At 40.3% G+C, this 19,595-nt stretch overlaps 1 protein-coding gene across 1 annotated transcript in view; it reads right to left on the reverse strand.

Annotated features, from left to right (window-relative positions):
* Nucleotides 1-19,595, reverse strand: part of SIPA1L1 (signal induced proliferation associated 1 like 1) — a 347,094-nt gene that overhangs the window by 16,585 nt on the left and 310,914 nt on the right. The window contains exons 17-20 of the mRNA XM_060262825.1: nucleotides 16,609-16,727; nucleotides 14,439-14,884; nucleotides 8,985-9,221; nucleotides 6,694-6,859 (exon numbers count right to left, since the gene is read on the reverse strand). Coding sequence (XP_060118808.1) covers nucleotides 6,694-6,859; nucleotides 8,985-9,221; nucleotides 14,439-14,884; nucleotides 16,609-16,727 — 968 coding nt within the window. The remainder of the gene's footprint in view (nucleotides 1-6,693; nucleotides 6,860-8,984; nucleotides 9,222-14,438; nucleotides 14,885-16,608; nucleotides 16,728-19,595) is intronic.

A 19,595-nucleotide genomic window follows, 5' to 3' on the forward strand; every position in this document is an offset into this window, starting at 1 on the left:
AGTTTTTAAAATAATTATTATTAACATTCTGCCCGGCCCTAAACAGAAAGGTAGATGAAAGGGAGAAGGGATTTTGGCCTCATCTTCTTCCTGAGATGCTAGCTTTCCATACATAGGGATTTCTTTCTCATGGAGGAGCATTTAGTCAAGCAATCCCCTACCTGTAGTTGGGAGTGATACAGCACAGAATCAGGTTTCCATGATGAGCTATTTGCCTAAAAAGCCTCTCAGACAGACTTCATAGTTTGGGAATATATAATGATATACATTACTCAAACTCATATTACTTGTGCTTCAGCAGCTCATAAGGACTGCCTTTAATAAATAAGAAGAGAAATGTTACAACCTCTCACTTTTGCTGGCTTAGGATGCATACCAAAGGTACAAAGTAAGCCTTTCCTGTACCTCCTCCTTCCTATTTCATTTTTCCAGACATGGGAGGCACTTTCAGGATTTTGTTTCAAGCACTAGAAAGCCTTAGTGGTCTCTGGATGGATTGTAGTGAGGAAGAACACATATAGCTTAATCTACCTTCAGAAATAGCTAATACTGCCAATCACAGAATAAATGCATAAATAATACTGCCAATCACAGAATAAATGCAGCTTCTTAATAAACTGGAGATAGGGAACGACTATTTGTCAGCCCTTTGCCTATTAAGAGAATATATTCTCTTAATATTCCAGGGTTTTATGGATGACACATTGGGACTGGACACATTCCAGTCTGGTTTCTGTCCTGGTCATGGTACGGATAGGTTTAGGTACAGTGTTGGTAGCCCTCACAGACAATCTCCATAGACAGTTGGATCAAGGCGGGTCAGCGCTGCTATTACTATTGATCTTGCAGCAGCATTCAACATGGTCGACTATGACCTTCTGATCCACTGTCTCACCAACATAGGAGTCTGTCAGGTAGCCCTTTAATGGGTTACCTCACTTTTCCATGGTTGGGGACAGAGGGTGGTTTGGGAGAGAATATAGCCTCCAGATAGCCCTTTATGTGTGGGGTCCCTCAGTGGACGCTTCTCTCTCTAATACTATTTAGTATCTATATGCACTCCCTCACCCAGCTGGTATGAAATTAGGACTGGAATGTCACCAGTATGCTGATGACACCCAATTGTATCTGTTATTGGGACAGCCACTCAGATACCCCTCTACAAAATCTGGCTATGGGTCTGGAGGCTGTGGTGGGGTGGTTAAAAAAAGAGCAGGCTGTGATTGAATCCAACAAAGACAGAGTTCTGTGGCTGGGGGGCCTACTCAGGATTGGGGTACAGACTTCCAGCTCTTGATGGGGTGCCACTGAAACTGGCACAATCTGTCAGAAGTTTGGGTCTGACCCTGGATACCTCATTGAATATGAAGGCCCAGATCACACGTATTGCCAGGGTGGCATTCTTCCACCTATGTTAGGTCTGGCAATTGGCCCCTTTCCTTTTGTGCCCTGACCTAGCCATAGTAATTCATACAACAATCACCTCCAGATTAGGCTACTGTAATCTCAGTAGGGAATATCACGGACTGCACATATACAACCTGTGCTGTGCCAACTGCACTGGCTCCCAGTGGAGTTCTGAGTCAGGTTCAATGTTTTGGTGTTGATCTTTAAGGCCTCAAGCCATGAAGTCTCTTGAGTCAGGGACAACGTATCTGTAGGACTGTCTCCTCTGGTATGTCCCGAGAGGGCATTACGCACCTCAGACAGCAACCTACTGGTGATCCCTAGCCCCAAAGATGCCAGCTGTCCTCCACCAGGGCTTTTTCAGTCCTGGCCCCAACCTGGTGGAACTTTCTGCCAAACACCATCAGGACCCTGCAAGATCTCGTGCAGTTCCACAGGGCCTGTAAGACAGAGATGTTCTGCCAAGCTTTTGGTTGAGGGCAGCGACAGTTTCTATTTTGGCTGGCACTGTCCTCCTACTCCTCAATCTATTAGATTACCTCTCACCCCCACCCCATGAGGTGATCATAATCCAGAATGTGGAGGGGACTTCCGGGGTTGGAAAATGCTGAGCTGAACTGCTTCTCAGAAGGGGAGCAGGCTGGAACTTCTGTTCGGGGTAGTGAAAGGCAATCTAATGCCTACTGCCTACTTTTCTCAGTCAGAGATTAGTCCAAGATATGCACAGGAATCTTTAAGGAGATTTACTTTGGCTAAAAGGGAGTCCTTGGGGGGGGGGCTCCTTTGAGGCTTTGAAGAATCTCCGGAGACGAGTTGCATTTTCATCATCTACAGAGGTTTCCAGAGTCATTTATTTGACTTAAGCTCGACAGGATCCTAATCTTCTTTGATTCTACTAAACATCTAAAGCTATGCAAGACCGGTGTTGATCTGGATAACTACAGAAAAGGTACAGATCGCTATATTACATTCTGGGACTAATTAAAATTAAACAAAATAAAATCAGAAGGTGGGAAATTGGAATCTAGAAAGCTTGGAAGAAGAAGGGGAGAAGGGGCAAAATTTGGACTGTGTAAATTTAAAGGACAGTGTTAAAAAGTGAGAAGGAATTTATTTTTTGGTCTACTTGCGGTTTCTGAGAAAAAGCCCCATCATTATAGAATTGCAGCTTCCACAGTCAACACAGCAAATACGTCAAATATTATGAGATCTCGCTACCAGCGAAAACGGGATTTGGAGGCAAGTAAAGCAGGGAGTATTGGATGAGAAAGGGAAATCATCGAAGCAGCCAACCTACTTTAGGACTATAATACCATAGAAAAACATCAGCGGCCATTGCAAGGAGGTCAAAGTTTTAATAAATTTTTTAAAGTGTTCAGGACATTAAAAATTGGGGGAGCCGACAGAGGTGATGACTGTAAGGTAAATGCTCTTGGACATTATTGCTAATAATTATTTTAGAAGCCTCTAGAGGAAAAAGGAAATTTTTTTTTTTAAGTGAGGCAGAAAGTCGCGATCGCCACTTTGGAGAAAATAAAAAACTTTAAAAATAAATATCTGAGCTCAAGAGGCTCTGAGGACGGTGAAATTAGGCTTATTGAAGAAAGCAAGCTTTATTCTTTTAAACCTGATAGTTGAAATTTAATTTGGTGAGGTCAAATTCTTCAGTGTTTTTACATGTCAGACCACAAGCAAACCCGTGCAAGGGCTGCTTCACTGGAGAAAAAGCAGGAGCAATTGGATGCAAGGATGATGAAAGGGATGAAGGAGATAACTGCTTCCAAAAAAGAAATTAGAAAAGATATTGAAGAGCTAAAAAGATATAGAGGATTTCAGAAATGAGACTGTGGTAACATCAAAGAAAGTGCAAGAGGTGGAAGGGAGAGTGAAAGTACATGATTTCACCTTGCTAAAAATACAAGAAAAAGTGGCAATTCATGACTGCAAATTGATGGAGACCCAGATACGCCTGAGGGGAGTACCTGAGGAGGAAGAAACTGACCTGAAAGAATATATAATAAAAATAATTGCAGAATTTCTGAAGGAAGATCCTGAAGGGACTAGAAACATGTATGACTATATGTATAGAGTGAATTCACTTTATGTCAAAAAAAATAATCTACCAAGAGATGTGGTTACTTGTGAAAGAACAAAAAAGTATTGGCAGATGATTCAAGAAGAAATTTCTAGGATCTTGGGATACAAATTTAAGAAAGTTGCAGAGACTTTTCTGTTGGGATTACAAATGGAAAAATTTCCAAAAGAAGATAGAACTATAATTTGGTACTTGCTTTCAGCTGCTAGGACATTGTATGCGCAGTTGTGGAAGCAAGAAAAAATACCAGAGAAATGGGATTGGATTGTAAAAGTTATAACATGGAGTGAAATGGACAAATTAACAGGAATTTTAAGAGACTATGATTTAGAAGTTTTTAAGATGGAGTAGAAAAAGTTTAGAAGATATGTAGAAAAAGAGTGGAAAATAAAAGGACATTGGACAATTTTTGATAATGATTAAGTCTTAGAAGGAAGATGAATATTAATTTTTGTTTTTATTTGTTAAGGGTACCTTTAAATATTAGTATTATAAGTAAATAACACCGACAGAGGTCAAGTAACGGGGGGAGGGGTGGTTAGAAAGTAATATATGGGATAGATAAAAAGAAGTTATTAATGATGCAGGAAATAGATATTGTTACCATATGTTACTAAATAAAAATTGTTTTAACCACATAATCCAGAATGTGGAGAAAGCTGTAATTTGCATCACTTGATGTCCTTTAGATTGCTATTTTAATATTATTTTATCTCTATTATGTAACTTTAATGTTCTATTATATTGTGCATTGCCCAGAGTGCTGCAATAGCAGAGATTAGGTGATTCATAAACTGAATATACTAAATAAATAAATATCTATGCCAATAAAAGTATTTGGATTGAATTGGATTGAAATAAATAAATAAATATTAATGATAGCATTAGCATTATTTGCTTAACTGAGAAAAAATATCTGTAAGGATAATTACTAGAAAGAGCAGATTCCATTGATCAAGAAAATTTGCACAACAGGCACCATTTAAATGAGATGGGATTCTGTAGGATGAGTATAGGCCAGGTCATGAGACAGGTGTTTACCTTTCCCCACACAAAGTCACTAGAGGGGGAACCCTTTGCCTATGGCTAATTTCTTTTTCTATAGCCTCAAAGGTAACACTGAAAAATAATCTGTATATAGAACCCAGTACTTACAAGTTTTTAATAAGCCTCGTTGGGTTTTGATAAGGAACGAAAGAAGTTGCAAGTGCCTTCTTTTGCATAGTTGCTGTGGAAACCATTTAATCTCTGACAAGCATGAAATGTCAAGCAGTAGCTTTCAGCAAGGAGGTCTTAGAAATCAGAACTCTTTCAAAATTATTCACTGAATGATTTAAGATAGTTAAGCTATTAGTACTTCTGGTGTAACCTTAAGGAATTGTTCCAAATCAATTTAGCTCCTGTGTGTATTTGCTTCAAAGTTTAGGAGAGCAATCTGGGTCCTTTCTAAATTAACAGCAGCACTGGTCCTGCATGAAAGTTCAGCGCACTGTCAATGCCATTATTCAAGTGCTCAAGATTACGGATGAGTACAAACTGAACCATGAAGCAAAATTCATCACAATTTTTGCCCTGTTCATGGTCTGTGACCTGAAGTTCATGATGGGTCTACTGTCACAAACATCCATGAATTTTTAAAGCAGTACATGGCAGTTCCTGGAGAGAGCAGATACAAGGGGTTTAAAGGGACTCCGAGTCTCTTTAAACCCAGCTTTCTGTTTTCCCCAAAAGTTACAAAAACAGCTGAGTTGCCCCCTTTCACTCAGCTGTTTTTCTGGGGAGCTTTCTGCGAACCTCATTGAAAGGGACTGCAATTACATTCATGAACAAAAAATTGGAATGAACTGGTTCATGCCTACTCAAGAACAGAACATAGAAGAATTAACCACGGGAATAAGAGAGGAACTCAGCATTCTATTGACACTTGTGTCTCTCAACAAATAATTCCTGTCTCCCCTTAAGAGTGGCAAGATTTTTTCTTTTATAGTTATTGCAGGCACTAATATAGTCCCAAAGTAAAATTCTGCAAGAATCAAAAAGCCCAGGGCCATGAGGCCAAAGACAACACCACTAGTCATAAGGAAAATTAATGAATGACAAGAGAGTTTGTGTCATTCTTGCTGTCACCGGTAAGAGTGTAAAGGTTTCTAGGAGATACTGTGAAGATGAATGTAATACAATGTAAAATTCTTTTTAACAGAAAACATTAAAAACTGTCCAAAGTTAAGCAGTCATTTTGCAAGAGATTCTCAGAACCTTTCAGATTCAGATTTTAGTCAGCTTTGCACTGTGAATGTTATTTATTTAAAGTTTTAAAGCACTCTTTTGAGCAAAAGTTCTCAAAATGAAAAAAAGTGTTGTACAACACACATACACAAATTAGGATGAATTTATACCAAGATACAGCTAGCTAAGAAAGGACTGCCTAAAAACCTAAATATATAGTTAGTTTGGTGGGCTGCTTTGGCGAACTGAGTTCTCAGGAATGAGGCAAACATCAAGGTGCTGGGACACTCTAACTATGCCATCCATAGCACGGTTACTCCTTTCTAAGTCCATGGAAGTCGATGGGTGAGAAGGATTTAACTCTGCTTCGGATGGCAATGTCAGTCTGGCTACCTTTGCAAATCTCCAGGCATCAAGGGATATATTCAAGAGAAGGTGATGGGCCTAAGAAATGTACTTTAAAGATAGTTTCTATTCCAAATCCAAGTTCTAACTTGGAAAACTGTCCAATTTATTATGACCTGCCCTATCTGGTTAACAATGGGGTGGGGAGGAGGAGAAGAGTAAGAAAAGAGTCTAAAGCTAGAAGATGAAAGGAAACAAAACAAAAGGATCCCAACTCTCCCTCAGAGGAGAGGATTTAAGCATCAGTTTCTGGGCTAGTGCTCCAGAACTTTCTGGAGTAGCTTCTGTTCCAGTGCAGAACCTGTGTATAAAGAGATCACAAAGAACAACAACGGCTTACAATGGTAGTCTAAGTGAGATATAGTGAGAATTTTATTACTTAATCTGTATCCTACTCTTCTTAACAAATATATAAACATATCTAAGCTGCTTAGACTTACTTAGTATTAAAAAGATACAAACACAGCAGTCACAAGCCTGACAAAATTATGAATGGAGTTAATGACACAATTGCTTATCACTCTTGATATCAGAGCAGGATACAGTTCTGCAGTCTATACCTTAAAGTTCTTCTGAGACTCTGGTGTTGGACTATCTAGATCTATCAGCTTTTTTAATTCTTCCTCAATATTTGATTTAGATGTTCGCTTTGGTGATGCTCGAAGATCTCTGGCTGATGCACGTAACCGAGGATGTGTCACTTCATTACCATCACTTTGGTGGCGTCTTTAGAGAAAAGAAGATAAACGGTTAGGAACCAATGCCTCTGGGACAGAACACTTACAACATCTTCTAGATAGTCAGAGGGTAGGTTGAAAGTGGATATTTGGGATGGGTAGGTGAGGGGATTATGGAATTCAGTTTTCTATAGGAGACCCATACATAGGGATACCTGTGTAAAGGAATAAACCTGTTAGGAGCATCAATCTTTCTGTGTATCAACAGTAATAGCTGTCATCATGACTATGCATGCACAGCTTCTCCTCCACCTACAGATACTGAAATGTATTCATTTCCTTAGATGACATGTCCCTCTCTTCCCATGAGCTAGGATGAAAGTATATGGCATCAAAGTCTTCCAGAGTCTTTGGACTAGGTCACTGCTTTCCCTTGGATTTACTGTGTTCCTTTCTGCTCATAGAATCAAGTTTTCCTACCAGACATATTTCCTTTTAGAGCCCATTCTTCACAATGCTATCTCTACATTTTGGTGATACACACCTTAGTCTACACATTATACCTTTTGTTTTGTTATATCTTTAAGGCTTGGCCAGTGATTCACTCCTGATCTTATTTTCATTCACTCCCAATTGCAGTCATTAGGGTCTCTGACTCTATGCAAATTTAAAGTATTTAAGCTAAAATGTGCAAGAACCTGGCTTGTTATTGGCTACATACCACCTTGAGTATACAGAAAATCTAGCAATATACAAATCCTCTCCTTGGAGTTCTTCTTTGTGTTCTGATTTGGAGAAGATAACACACAGCAGGAGCCTTTTTTCTTTATTTTATTGTATTTATCTTCTCCAAATCTCTCTCCTAAATTTTTTGTCCCAAGGGACTCAAGCGTAGCAGATAGGGTTGGCAGCAATCACATATAACGCCTGACTAGTAAGCCAAATGAATGCATTTGGATCCATGGCCAACAATTGAATGCATTTGGACCCATGGTCAACAATATCTTGAAATACTTCTAGCTTCAATTCAGTTTAAGAAGATAAGAGAAGCCATGTTGAATCAGGCCAATGGCCCATCCAGTCCAACACTCTGTGTCACACAGTGGCCAAAAAACCCAAGTGCCACCAAGAGGTCCACCAGTGGAGCTAGAAGCCCTTCCACTATGCCCCCTCGCCCCAAGCACCAAGAATACAGAGCATCACTGCCCCAGACAGAGAGTTCCAACAATATGCTGTGGCTAATAGCCACTGATGGACCTCTGCTCCATATGTTTATCTAATCCCCTCTTGAAGCTGGCTATGCTTGTAGCCGCCACCACCACCTGTGGCAGTGAATTCCACGTGTTAATCACCCTTTGGGTGAAGTACTTCCTTTTATCAGTTCTAACCTGACTGCTCAGCAATTTCATTGAATGCCCACGAGTTCTTGTATTATGAGATAGGGAGAAAAGTACTTCTTTCTCTACCTTCTCCATCCTATACATAATCTTTTAAACCTCTATCATGTCACTCCACAGTGGACGTTTCTCCAAGCTAAAGAGCCCCAAGCGTTTTAACCTTTCTTCATAGGGAAAGTGTTCCAAACCTTTAATCATTCTAGTTGCCCTTTTCTGGACTTTTTCCAATGCCATATCCTTTTAGAGGTGTGATGACCAGAATTGTACACAGTATTCCAAATGAGACCGCACCATCGATTTATACAGGGGCATTATGATACTGGCTGATTTGTTATCAATTCCCTTCCTAATAATTCCCAGTATGGCATTGGCCTTTTTTAATGCAACCGCACACTGTCTTGACATTTTCAGTGGATTATCTACCATGACCTCAAGTTCTCTCTCTTGGTCAGTCTCTGCTAGTTCACACCACATCAACTTGTATTTATAGCTGGGATTTTTGGCACCAATTTGCATTACTTTGTTCTACTATAAACAGTTACCTATTCCCCTTTCAAGGTCTCTTATGAGCTCATCTCACAAAACTTGTGCCATACATTTTAAAAGCTGTTATGGGGAAAATACCAAATACTCTACATTTGAGTGTTCAGTACTTGGGGGCCATTAAAGGATTTAACCAGAGAAAAAGACTAATTGAAAACAGTGAAGTAAGCATGTTAGAGGTCTTTTCATGTTGAAAATTAAATACCCATGAAAATGGAATCAAAGTGCTCTTACTTTCTTGAATCCATAAATCCCACTGAGTTTATTGTCCCTTCAGGTTTTTTCCATCCAATCAAGTATTTGCTAGTAGCACCCTGGCGTGGGTAGAAAGTCCTAGGGCCACAGGAGGAGGAAGAGGAGGAGAAAGAAGGTGCAAGCTGTGGGGAAGTGGCAGAATGAAGCTCTTCTTTAGGTGAACTTCTGGCACTGGTGAAAACAACTGGGCTTGCAGAGTGTCGGGAACCCATCGTACTGGGAGAGAAGCATAATAAAGACAAAGCTTCACTTACATATGCACGCTTATACTGTGTGCAATCAATTTCAAAGCTTTATTTTTCATGCAGACTCTAAGATTTTGTTAGGTACAGCATGACTACTATAATCTTTAGACTGCAAGCCTGAAGGCAGGATTTCATTTTATTGACTCTTGCACAATGCCTAGTAATTTTAATAATAAATTCCATTAGCAGTTGTAAGCTAAAGCATTCACCCTATTAAACATAGATACATTCACCAAATAACTTTAGAGACCAGCAGGCCAACCTAAACATAATCATCATTATAATCCAATTTACAAACAGTGAACACTTCCTGCATAAACTTAAACAATAGTTTATGAGTGACACAGTATACTAAGACATTCCCAAATTCCTGGCATACCTCTCTCTTGCTTTTAAGAAGCCTGGCACAAAATCAATCTAACTTGAGAAGAAACTCCTATGAGTGAAAACTGGAGCATGGGAAACAATATATTGAACATAATTTAATGTGACGTTTCTCAATTCTTGGCCCAAGGATTAGAATCCACTCACTTTGGTGCTCCAAAGTAAAACCAAATCTAGAAAGTTTCACTGGATTCTGAGGTTCTTTTACTGCCCTCTAATCTATAGTAATACTCTGACAACTCAAATAACCTCCCTGCTAACTTCTCAGCATTGGAACAGAAGAGGGGACACCAGCTCTTCCACCAAGTCAATACTCTATTGGTTGGAGTTGTAATAGCAAATAGCTATTTTTTATATATAGCTGTTTTACTGAGCTCTGCAGTTATCTTACATCTCTTTATAGTTCTGAATCTAGAAGTAAATTTGTACATTCTATTTACTGCTGTATGTGCCTCATTTAAGTAATATTTCCATTTATGTTTTTAAATATTTAATTTTTACACTATCTTTTTAAAATGAGAAGGGCTGTTGTTCAGTGCTTTTGCATGCAAAAGATCCTGAATGTAATCTTTGAAACCTCCAGATGAGGTTTCTCATACAACACACATTTGGAAAGATCTTTCTCTGCTTGAGATTCTCAACTGTCAGAAGAAACCATAGCATTAAATTGCTAGGAACTAAAACTGGAGTCCCGAGGCACAGAGTGGTAAGCTGCAGTACTGCAGTTCAAGCTCTGCTCGTGACCTGAGTTCGATCCCGGAAGAAGCTGGGTTCAGGTAGCCAGCTCAAGGTTGACCCATCCTTCCATCCTTCTGAGGTTGGTAAAATGAATACCCAGCCTGCTGGGGGTAAAGTGTAGATGACTGGGGAAGGCAATGGCAAACCACCTCATAAAAGTCTGCCAAGAAAACGTCCTGATGTGACATCACCCCAGGGTTAGTAATGACTTGGTGCTTGCACAGGGGACTACATTTACCTTTTTTTACCTTTTTAAAACTGAAGTTGCAAAACACTGCCTTGATGACATAAAATCAGCAACACAACTGGCACTTAAGCATATGTTTTAGATACATACTGTGGGCTTATCTACAGCTCAAATCCAAGGAAGGTGAATCCTTGTTCTATGAAATGCCACTACATTTCTGGCTTGCCCTGCAGAACCTGTTCTATCAATTCAATCACCCCCCAACTGATCTCTATGTTATCCATTTATTTGCCCCCCCATCCTCTCTTAAAATGCTACACAAGAGGATGAAGTCATCTAACTGATATTCAAACAAATAGCACTAGACTGAAGAGGTGCCTTTAAAAGTTGCATTGTTACAAGCTCTCATGTCACTTCTGTAAAACTGCAAAACAGAATTATATTAATGTAACAAAGCTTTATATATTAAAACAAAGTTAGTCGTTAACCAGTATAATATCAGAGAAACTGCTGCATTTATCTTTAGAACAGAATGTATCCTGATCTTGAGATTGGGCTATTATAACAGACTGGAACTTCCACATCTGGAAAAATTTCTTTTTTCAGTATTTCTTGTGAGTTGTTGATGTATGTGCACTGTACTGAAACAGCATTTCAGAGCATTTTAGAGTCATGACTAATGTGGCATTTTCTGGACACAGAAGACAGCTCTGTGAGCACAAGGCCCTGCTTTCCTATAGTAATCTGAAGGACTACATCTAAGAAAAGTAATGCCCAGATGACACTGACAATGTATTCTATGAAGATAGTCTACAACTGAGATCAGCAACGAACTGTCCTCTAGGGTTGTTTCAGAAGTTAAGGGGTAGTGGAGCCAGCACCTCTGCTTCTACCCCATAAAGTGACTTCTTAGCAAATTATGTTCCTGTAGACACCAGTTTATTCTGAACTTTTTGTCTCTAGTTATTAAAACTTGTTCCTCCACCATTTATCTAACAAACTTGCCATCAAGGAAAAAGGTAACATCTTGAACCTGCTTTCTCTGCAGTTCTGAAGGGCTGGGGGAATGGTTTCTATTTGGAAAAAAAACCACAACAAAAAATACACGTGTGTAGTAGAATCCCTCCTTGCCTCAGCACTGGGGCCACAGTCTCCCTGTGGCTAGTTTTTAATATTCAATTATGTCAGTATATCTTATTACAGATCTCCCATGCAATGAGTCAATTATCAAAGAATGATGGAATGCCTACCCTACAACAAAAAAGTCAAATATCAGCTTTTCATAAGCTACTGAACCTAGGCTGCCTCCACACTGCTGGCTATTGCACTAGCATTGCTCGATAATAACCACTGGCAACTGGACTGTCTTTTGCACACAGGAAAATCAAGTTGTGGATGAGTGCTCTTCTGCAACAATAAGAGCAATATTGATTGATGTGGGGATGTAATCCTAATATATAAGCAAAATTCTGGGAAGGAGATACCAATATTTATGTGTATTAATAACTAGGGTTTTATCTGTTTTATCTGTTTTAAATATGGATCCCTTTATATGTGTAATTTTGATGGATCTACTATTGGAAGCCGCCCTGAGCCACTTGTGGGAAGGGCGGGATATAAATCTTAAATAAATAAATAAATAAATAAAAAATATTGTTTCTATAACGCCATAAGATTTTGATTGAGAAAACAGAAGTTTGGCATAACTAATATATTTTAAAAATCCTAAGCTATGCTTTCCCCCACTACAGTGAGTGATATTCACATATATATTTGTTAACTACATAAATGAAACACTTGAGTGTACTTGCAAAATCAGGGAGTTGGGAAATTATAATAAAGCCCTGCAAGAAATGCTACAGACAGTTTAATTTTACAGTTCTTCCATTGATTCTCAGGTGCATATTCTCTTATATAATGAGGGATATACAGATTAGAGCACCAATTTCTCACCCCTGGAATTCAAACAAAGACAATGACCCTGAAATGAAGTGAAAGGAACCAAATGCTTTTGAGCTCTGAGCTTACCACACTTCCTCCACAATGGATTTTGCCAGTGTTGTATGTCCATGGGAATGGCAGAACCACCACATAGCATCCAAGCCACTGGATTAGCAATAGGGGCTAAAATTTCATCCAGCTCTATATTGCTTTTTTGGATATTCACCTAATTAAATGATTATTATGAACAGGTACATTTAGTTACCTGCCCACTCAGCTTGCATTCTGTTCACCAGCTGCAGTCAACACTAAAACATTAAACTGAGTTTCTGCCTGTGTAGAAGAGATCATACACATTCAACTGTGCATAAGAAAACTGTTCACACATGTTCACATACTTCTGGTCCAGAGTTTCCTCTCATCTGCTGATGCTACCTACCCATTTGATTATTGCATTGTTTATGTGCACAAAATATTAAAGTTTCATAGTTGTGGAATTTGGGGAGGTCTCCTGAAGTTCCTTCCAGCTGACTGACTGGTTGATCATTAATGGCAAAGTCAGGCAAGCTGCAATTCTTCTGCCATGTGCAAAATTTTGTTGTTGGCACTTATTTGACTAATCAAACAGGTGTCTTGGAACTGTGAGGCTTTTTTTTAAATTGTGTTTTTGACACATCAATTACATGACCACAATATGAAATAGGAAAGTTAGGCAAACTGCTAAGCTCAGGAAGATACATGCATACTTTCTAACTGCCAGCAGTTGTCTTTTTTTGAAGGGGGGGGAATCTAGTAATCCTCTGGCAATAATGTAACTTTTTTTCTGAGATATGATAAAAATTGCCTCTGGATGCCTTTCACATGTTTTTAAGCACTTTAGATACTAAAGCTGGAGAAGCAGCTACCAGCCTGGAGCAAAGCTTCTTTTTATGAAATTTGATTTGAAATTGGAGTAAAATTATTAAATAATCTATTGAGCAGCTAACTATAAACAAATAGTTTGATCAAAGTAACTTTGAACACCTATTTTGTTTGACAGTCTCAGTAATTCTATGACTATTTTTGAACTGAATGTAGGGGAGACTATCCACCCATCACTGTTATATACTTTAAAGTGTCATGCGCAAGTAATTACTGATAATATTCTAAAAGTACAGATACTGCAATATGTTACTATTTTATTTTTGAACTTCGTTCAGTGTTTTCAACTGCACATTCCACCCTTTCCTCCCATCTCTATATAGGTCACAACTTTTTGGCTGAAATTAAATAGAAAACTGAATACAAAACATTCATGAGAAATGCTAAGGACACAGGAAATCTTAAACTGACAAGCAATCAAGATGCGCAGCTGCTAATCATGAGTGATTTAGAAAAGCTTGGAACTCTTCTCTCTCACTTGCTGCTCACTGTAATTAGCCATGGCATATTCCACCGCCTTTTTAAAAGACAACTCCAAAATTGCTCGAGTAACAAGTCCAAAACAGTATATGAAATTCCAGGATCCTGTAGACTTCACTTACCCAAGGCTTTTATTTAGATAGGGTTCATGACACTAATCTTAACTATAACTAATACCAACCACTACAGCTAATCCTTATTTGGGAGGAAGTGTGAGGGAAACACAAATGGCAGAATGGAGGAAACATGTAATTCTTCAGCCTGCAGCCCATAGCCTTGAATATATACAGGACTGTGTATGCACCATAACAATACTGTGTACTGCTCTCATGTTCTGGTAGAGAACCAGCACACTACTGAATCTCTTGCAATAAGATCCCCAACCACAGAAGAAAAGTTGTGTTCATTTTCAAGCTCTCAGAATACTGCCTCCTTTTAAATGTTGGCCTTCCAAGCAAAGTCGGCACATTATTCTTCCATGCTTCAACACTTGATAGTCTGCATAAAGATAAAAAGACAAATTTTCAAGAAAATTACCTGGCATGGGAAACAGCATCACTAAGGCTAAAAGCACTGCTTTCTCTTGTTAAAGGATTAGAGGCTGGTTGACTTTTGGTATGAATATCCAAGCTTAATGAAGATTCTGTCTTCCTGTCCATCATATGGCTCTCTTTCTCTAAAGTCCTGTCTGAAATAGAGACCACTTCGCTAGAACTGTGCCACAATGGTGCTACTTTTTCTTTTACAAGTCCTGATCGAGGGGATGTTGCTGAGTTGCCTAATGAGGCTGTGCTGCCATGGCTTGGACCATATGAGGTGGTATCAATACCACTGTCAGCAGAAGTGCCTTGAAGATAATTGTAGCTGTTTAGTTCTGACTCAGTTCTGTCTCCACTGTCATACCACTTTTCATCACTGTGCACACTAGAGGCATTGCTGGACAGTGTGTTACTGCTTGAGTGGCTGGAGTAGTGGCTCTCCGACTGCAAAAAAAAAAAAGGAAGAAAGAAAGAAAGAAAGAAAGAAAGAAAGAAAGAAAGAAAGAAAGAAAGAAAGAAAGAAAGAAAGAAAGAAAGAAAGAAAGAAAGAAAGAAAGAAAAAAGAAAAAACACAAATCAAACCCAACATTTTGGAAAGTAAAAAGAACAGGGACAACTGTACATTAAATGAAAGTTCTCCTCAAGGTAAATTGCCCAAGCTGCTAAAAGAGAGAAGAGAAGAAATTGGATTTATACCCCGCCCTTCACTCAGACTCACAGAGCGGCTTACAATCTCCTTTTCCGTTCCCCTCCCCACAACAGGCACCCTGTGAGGTAGGTGGGGCTGAGGGATCTCTTTTGAGAACTGCTTTTGAGAAAACAGCTCTTTCGAGAACTATGACTGACTAAGTTTACTCAGCAGGTGCATGTGGAGGAGTGAAGAATCAAATCTGGTTCTCCCAGAGTAGAAGCCGCACACTTAATCACTACACCAAACAGGCTCTCCAGTTTGGTTAAGTGGTCTGCTCTAGGCATTACAACCAACACACATACTGGAAAGCACAATCCAGTTGCCCTCCTGTCCTGTGCATACTAAATACTGGTAGTCATTGTAATATTAGGCTTTCTTCCTATCCAAAGGGGATGGTAGATGTCCATCACACAGCTACTAGACAAAGTAGATCATTAATACTTAAGCCGGTAATAACTCTGTATGTGAGAATACATACTGAAAAATATAAATGTAAAATTTAATGTCTCAGATGTCTGAAATAATTGCACTTGTAATCAGGACTTTTTTAAAATAAAAAAAGCCCAGCAGAAACTCATTTTCATGTTAGGCCACACCCCCTGACATCACCATTGTTTAGCATAGGGCTGTTTTCTGTAGAAAAAAGTCCAGCACAAGTTCATTTGCATATTAGGCCACACCCCTGATGCCAAGCCAGCCGGAACTGCATTCATGTGCATTCCTGCTTAAAAAAAGCCCTGCTTGTAATAGATATTGAAGAAAAGCTTCAATATGTTAAAATGTAATGATTTATAGTATTGAACACTGACAGCCTTTACAATTTCAGTGGTTCGGGGGAAATATAAGTTCTCTGATTGGCTCCTTCTCTTTTAGAAAGCTGACAGTGCCTCAATCTGTGTACATTGTTAGGACAGAAGATTCTGCATTCTTCATTCAAGAACATGGCCTTGTTACACAATTCTAAAATTAACAAAAGGGGTTAGGATTTGACCTGTATAAACAAACATTAAACAAAATATTTAATATGTCGCGAAAAGAAATAAAGACAATAAAATAGGAAATCTGAGATTATTAATAAAGCCCTGAGGGTAAACATGACTACTAACTGACTATTCATATTTGCCTTGTAAAAAATGTTGGTAAGGCATCAAATCTTGCATGTGGGATATGGAATTAGCTAGAAAGATCTGAACAGGAATTCTATTCTATTTCTAGAATAATCACAGTTCCCACAAATGTAGCCCATCACAAAGCACTGAACCAAGACTCTGTTTTTGAGTTAGCAGCAGAATGTTTCTATTAATACATATTATATTAAATCTGCTTTTAAGCTCTTAGGTTGGCTGTCACCTCTTCTGTGTGTTATCAAAGGAGCATTTTCAGAGAAAAAGAAACTTCTAAAAGCATATTTGACATCTGTTGAAAAAGAAAAGCATTTTAAAAAATGGATAAACAACAATTCTGAATGAAAACATACATGGCCCTGTTTGTTTGGAGACAAGTGGACAACTGGATCTTGCCTCATCAGTCTTCCAGTGGGACTCTCTCTAAAGGATGGCAGCACCTTTGAGACTGCAGGGAGATGGCATGTTGGTTCTGTAAGATACCACAAAAGACAGTATTTGCCATCAGAAAGTGCATGTTTTCTGCTGATTGGTACTAAAATAATATTGAGAAACTGTCTTCAGTCAGATTAAGAATCTGAACCTGAGAATGTCATTCCTTCACCTATTGAACTAATGTACTCAGACCCAATGCTATGTACTCAGACCTGATGCTGTGTGTCTAAACTTGAAGAATCCTAGTTATTTTGAAGAATGTTCAAGCACAGTTATTCGAACCAACCATTTCATTTTATGAAAATGGAAGGGAAAATACTTCTTTCCTTTAACTTGATACGGGACATTTTACATTCCACAACAGAACCTTTTGGCAGCTATGTTTACTGCCAACATCAACACAGAGAATCTGGAAAAGTAATTCTGAAAAAGATGAACTTTACATGTGTTGTTACCATCTCAACAGTATAAAAACATATACAATTAAAGCATTCTGCCAAAATGGGAACTACAGATCAGTATAAGCACAGTTTTTTCCCTGTTAAACAGATATGTGGGTGGAGAAATGGCCAGATGGCTTTAATAATAAGGCACAACTCAATAATTCTGTAAAGTTACTAGAACAAAGTGAATCTTCTGAATTGGAGGACTGTATTTCATTTCTAAAACCCATTGAAGCATTCAGTAAATACTTTAATCTGTATTCAAGTCTGCCTTATTTACTCAGCAGCAAATTGCTTAATGGTAAGCATGATAGTAAGAGTATCTTTAGAAGTAATCTTTTCTACTATTCAGGTATGTGGCGGAACCGGCCCGATTCTGCCTTCAGACCCGGTCCCGTCAGCTCCCTATTGAGTTGCCAACTCCTGGAGGGAGCTATTTCTCCTTCTGCCCCTTGGGCTCGCTGCCACCACCTGCTCAGTCCCGGGGTTCAGATTGAGAGGAACAGGACTCCCAATCCCCCTCTCCAGCTGTGAGGCCAGGCCTCAAGGTCCTCTGCCACCCTGCACTTGGGTTTCACAGAGACCTCAGCACTTCTTTGGGGCACCCCTGGAGGATTGGCACCTTATCCAACTGCATGCCTTCCCCCCTTCACCGGGGGCCCCCTTCTTAACACAGCGTGGTCTAAAGCGGTCTGGGGATCTAGGTGGTACAGAGATTGACTGCCAGCATTTAAACAGTAAAAATATATTTATTTAAAAAAAGAAAAAGATAGGAAAAGAAAAACAAAACAAAAACAGTTGCGTTTAAAAAGTTAGCACAGCACAGCACACGCACAGCAAACAGCCTGACAAACAAAATGTGTTATAAACGCGTCCTGCTGGCCCTGATCTAAACTTGCCCTGTCTTGTGAATTACTTACTTAGTCTGCCTGCCTGGGGCCTCCCAGGCAGGAGCCTCCATTGCTCACCACATGCTCGCTCGAGCGCTGGCTTCCAACTGCCCTTCTCTTCCTGCTAACACACATGCCAAGAACAAAAGCACTTCCTGCCTCTCTAGGAGATTTTCCCCCTAGCGTTGTTGGTTTGGCTCTGGAAGGGAGGGGGGGAGTGAGGGGAAGGCTACAAAGCCTGCTGAGGGATTTACTGACCCCTGCCAAATGAAGCACCACCACTGACTAAAATGGCATTTCTCCACACGTCCCCCTCCTTAAATTCTGAGCCGGAGGGGTTGCCTCCTACAGAGGTGACCCCGTAGCAGAATCCAACCAACCAAGGAGAAACCCATCAACCAAAATATTACACAAACATTCAGGTATTTCTCCAATAATACACAAAGTCCCACAACCTAGGTGTCCATGTCCTTTCTGGACCAAACGTTGCATTGCTGCATGCAGAAGGAATGTCCAGTCTTTAAGATGTACTCCTCCATCTCCCAGGACCACCTCTGGAGTTTGGTGCTCTCCCTCCGTTGCTGCTGTTGCTGGGGTGAGTGGTCCATCAAAGGAGGAAATCCCTGGCCCCACATATGGGGTTGGAAACTGCCCAGTTCCCACACAGTTGCTTCTTCTTTATCCCTCATTGGTGGAATATTCCCTCTGTCCACTCTGACCTCCCAGAAAACCACCTCTGGAGCTCCAAACAATTGCTGTCCCAGCTTCTTTTTGTCTCCTTCCTTCCTACCTATATGCAACCCCATGGACCTCGCAGAGAATGGCTGTGGCATATTCACCTGCACCACTTTAACTGCCTTTCCCGTTTTCTCCATAGCCACCACATAAGTAGCATCGTCCAGGTCATCCACAATCATATGGGGTCCCTCCCATTCCACTTTCCGTTCACCAGTATGAAGTGGCAGGACATCCATCACCCTATCCCCTGTCTCAGCTTCTGCGAACTCCACTTTCTGGTCCCTTGCCACCTCACACAGTGGTTCCAGCCTAGGGTCACTTTGAACCTCAGACAGGAACATTTCTGGCTCCCCCAGACTTCCTATCATCTGTTCCTTCAAGCCACCCCTAGTCCCACTGTTTCCAGAACACCCAGCCAAAGTTTGATCTGGGTTCTCCGCCCCCTCAGTTGGTTTTTCAGTGTCAGCCAACTGAGCTCCTTCCTGCCTGGAAGGCTCCACAGCATCCTGCTGCCCTTGCGGAAATTGGCACCCCTCTTCCCATTGGGCACACCCTCCTGCAGGGCTTGAGACAGGCTGGTCCTCCCCCTCCCTGGTTGGTGGTGGGGTGGCTTCCCTAAAGTTGCCTTCCTCCCCCCACCTTCCCCTGAGGGTTTGGCTTGGGTTCTCAGTCCCCTCGGTTGGTTTTTCAGCACTACCCAACTGACCCCCTTCCTGCCTGGAAGGTCCCACAGCTTCCCAGGATTCCTGTCTGCCCTGCTTCAAGACGACCTGTCTTGAGAGCGTCTCAGACGATCCCACTTCCTGATCCACAGCTACTTGGTGAACCGGTTCC

The sequence above is a fragment of the Heteronotia binoei genome, chromosome 21 (genome assembly GCF_032191835.1).
Source record: "Heteronotia binoei isolate CCM8104 ecotype False Entrance Well chromosome 21, APGP_CSIRO_Hbin_v1, whole genome shotgun sequence".
NCBI lineage: Eukaryota > Metazoa > Chordata > Lepidosauria > Squamata > Gekkonidae > Heteronotia > Heteronotia binoei.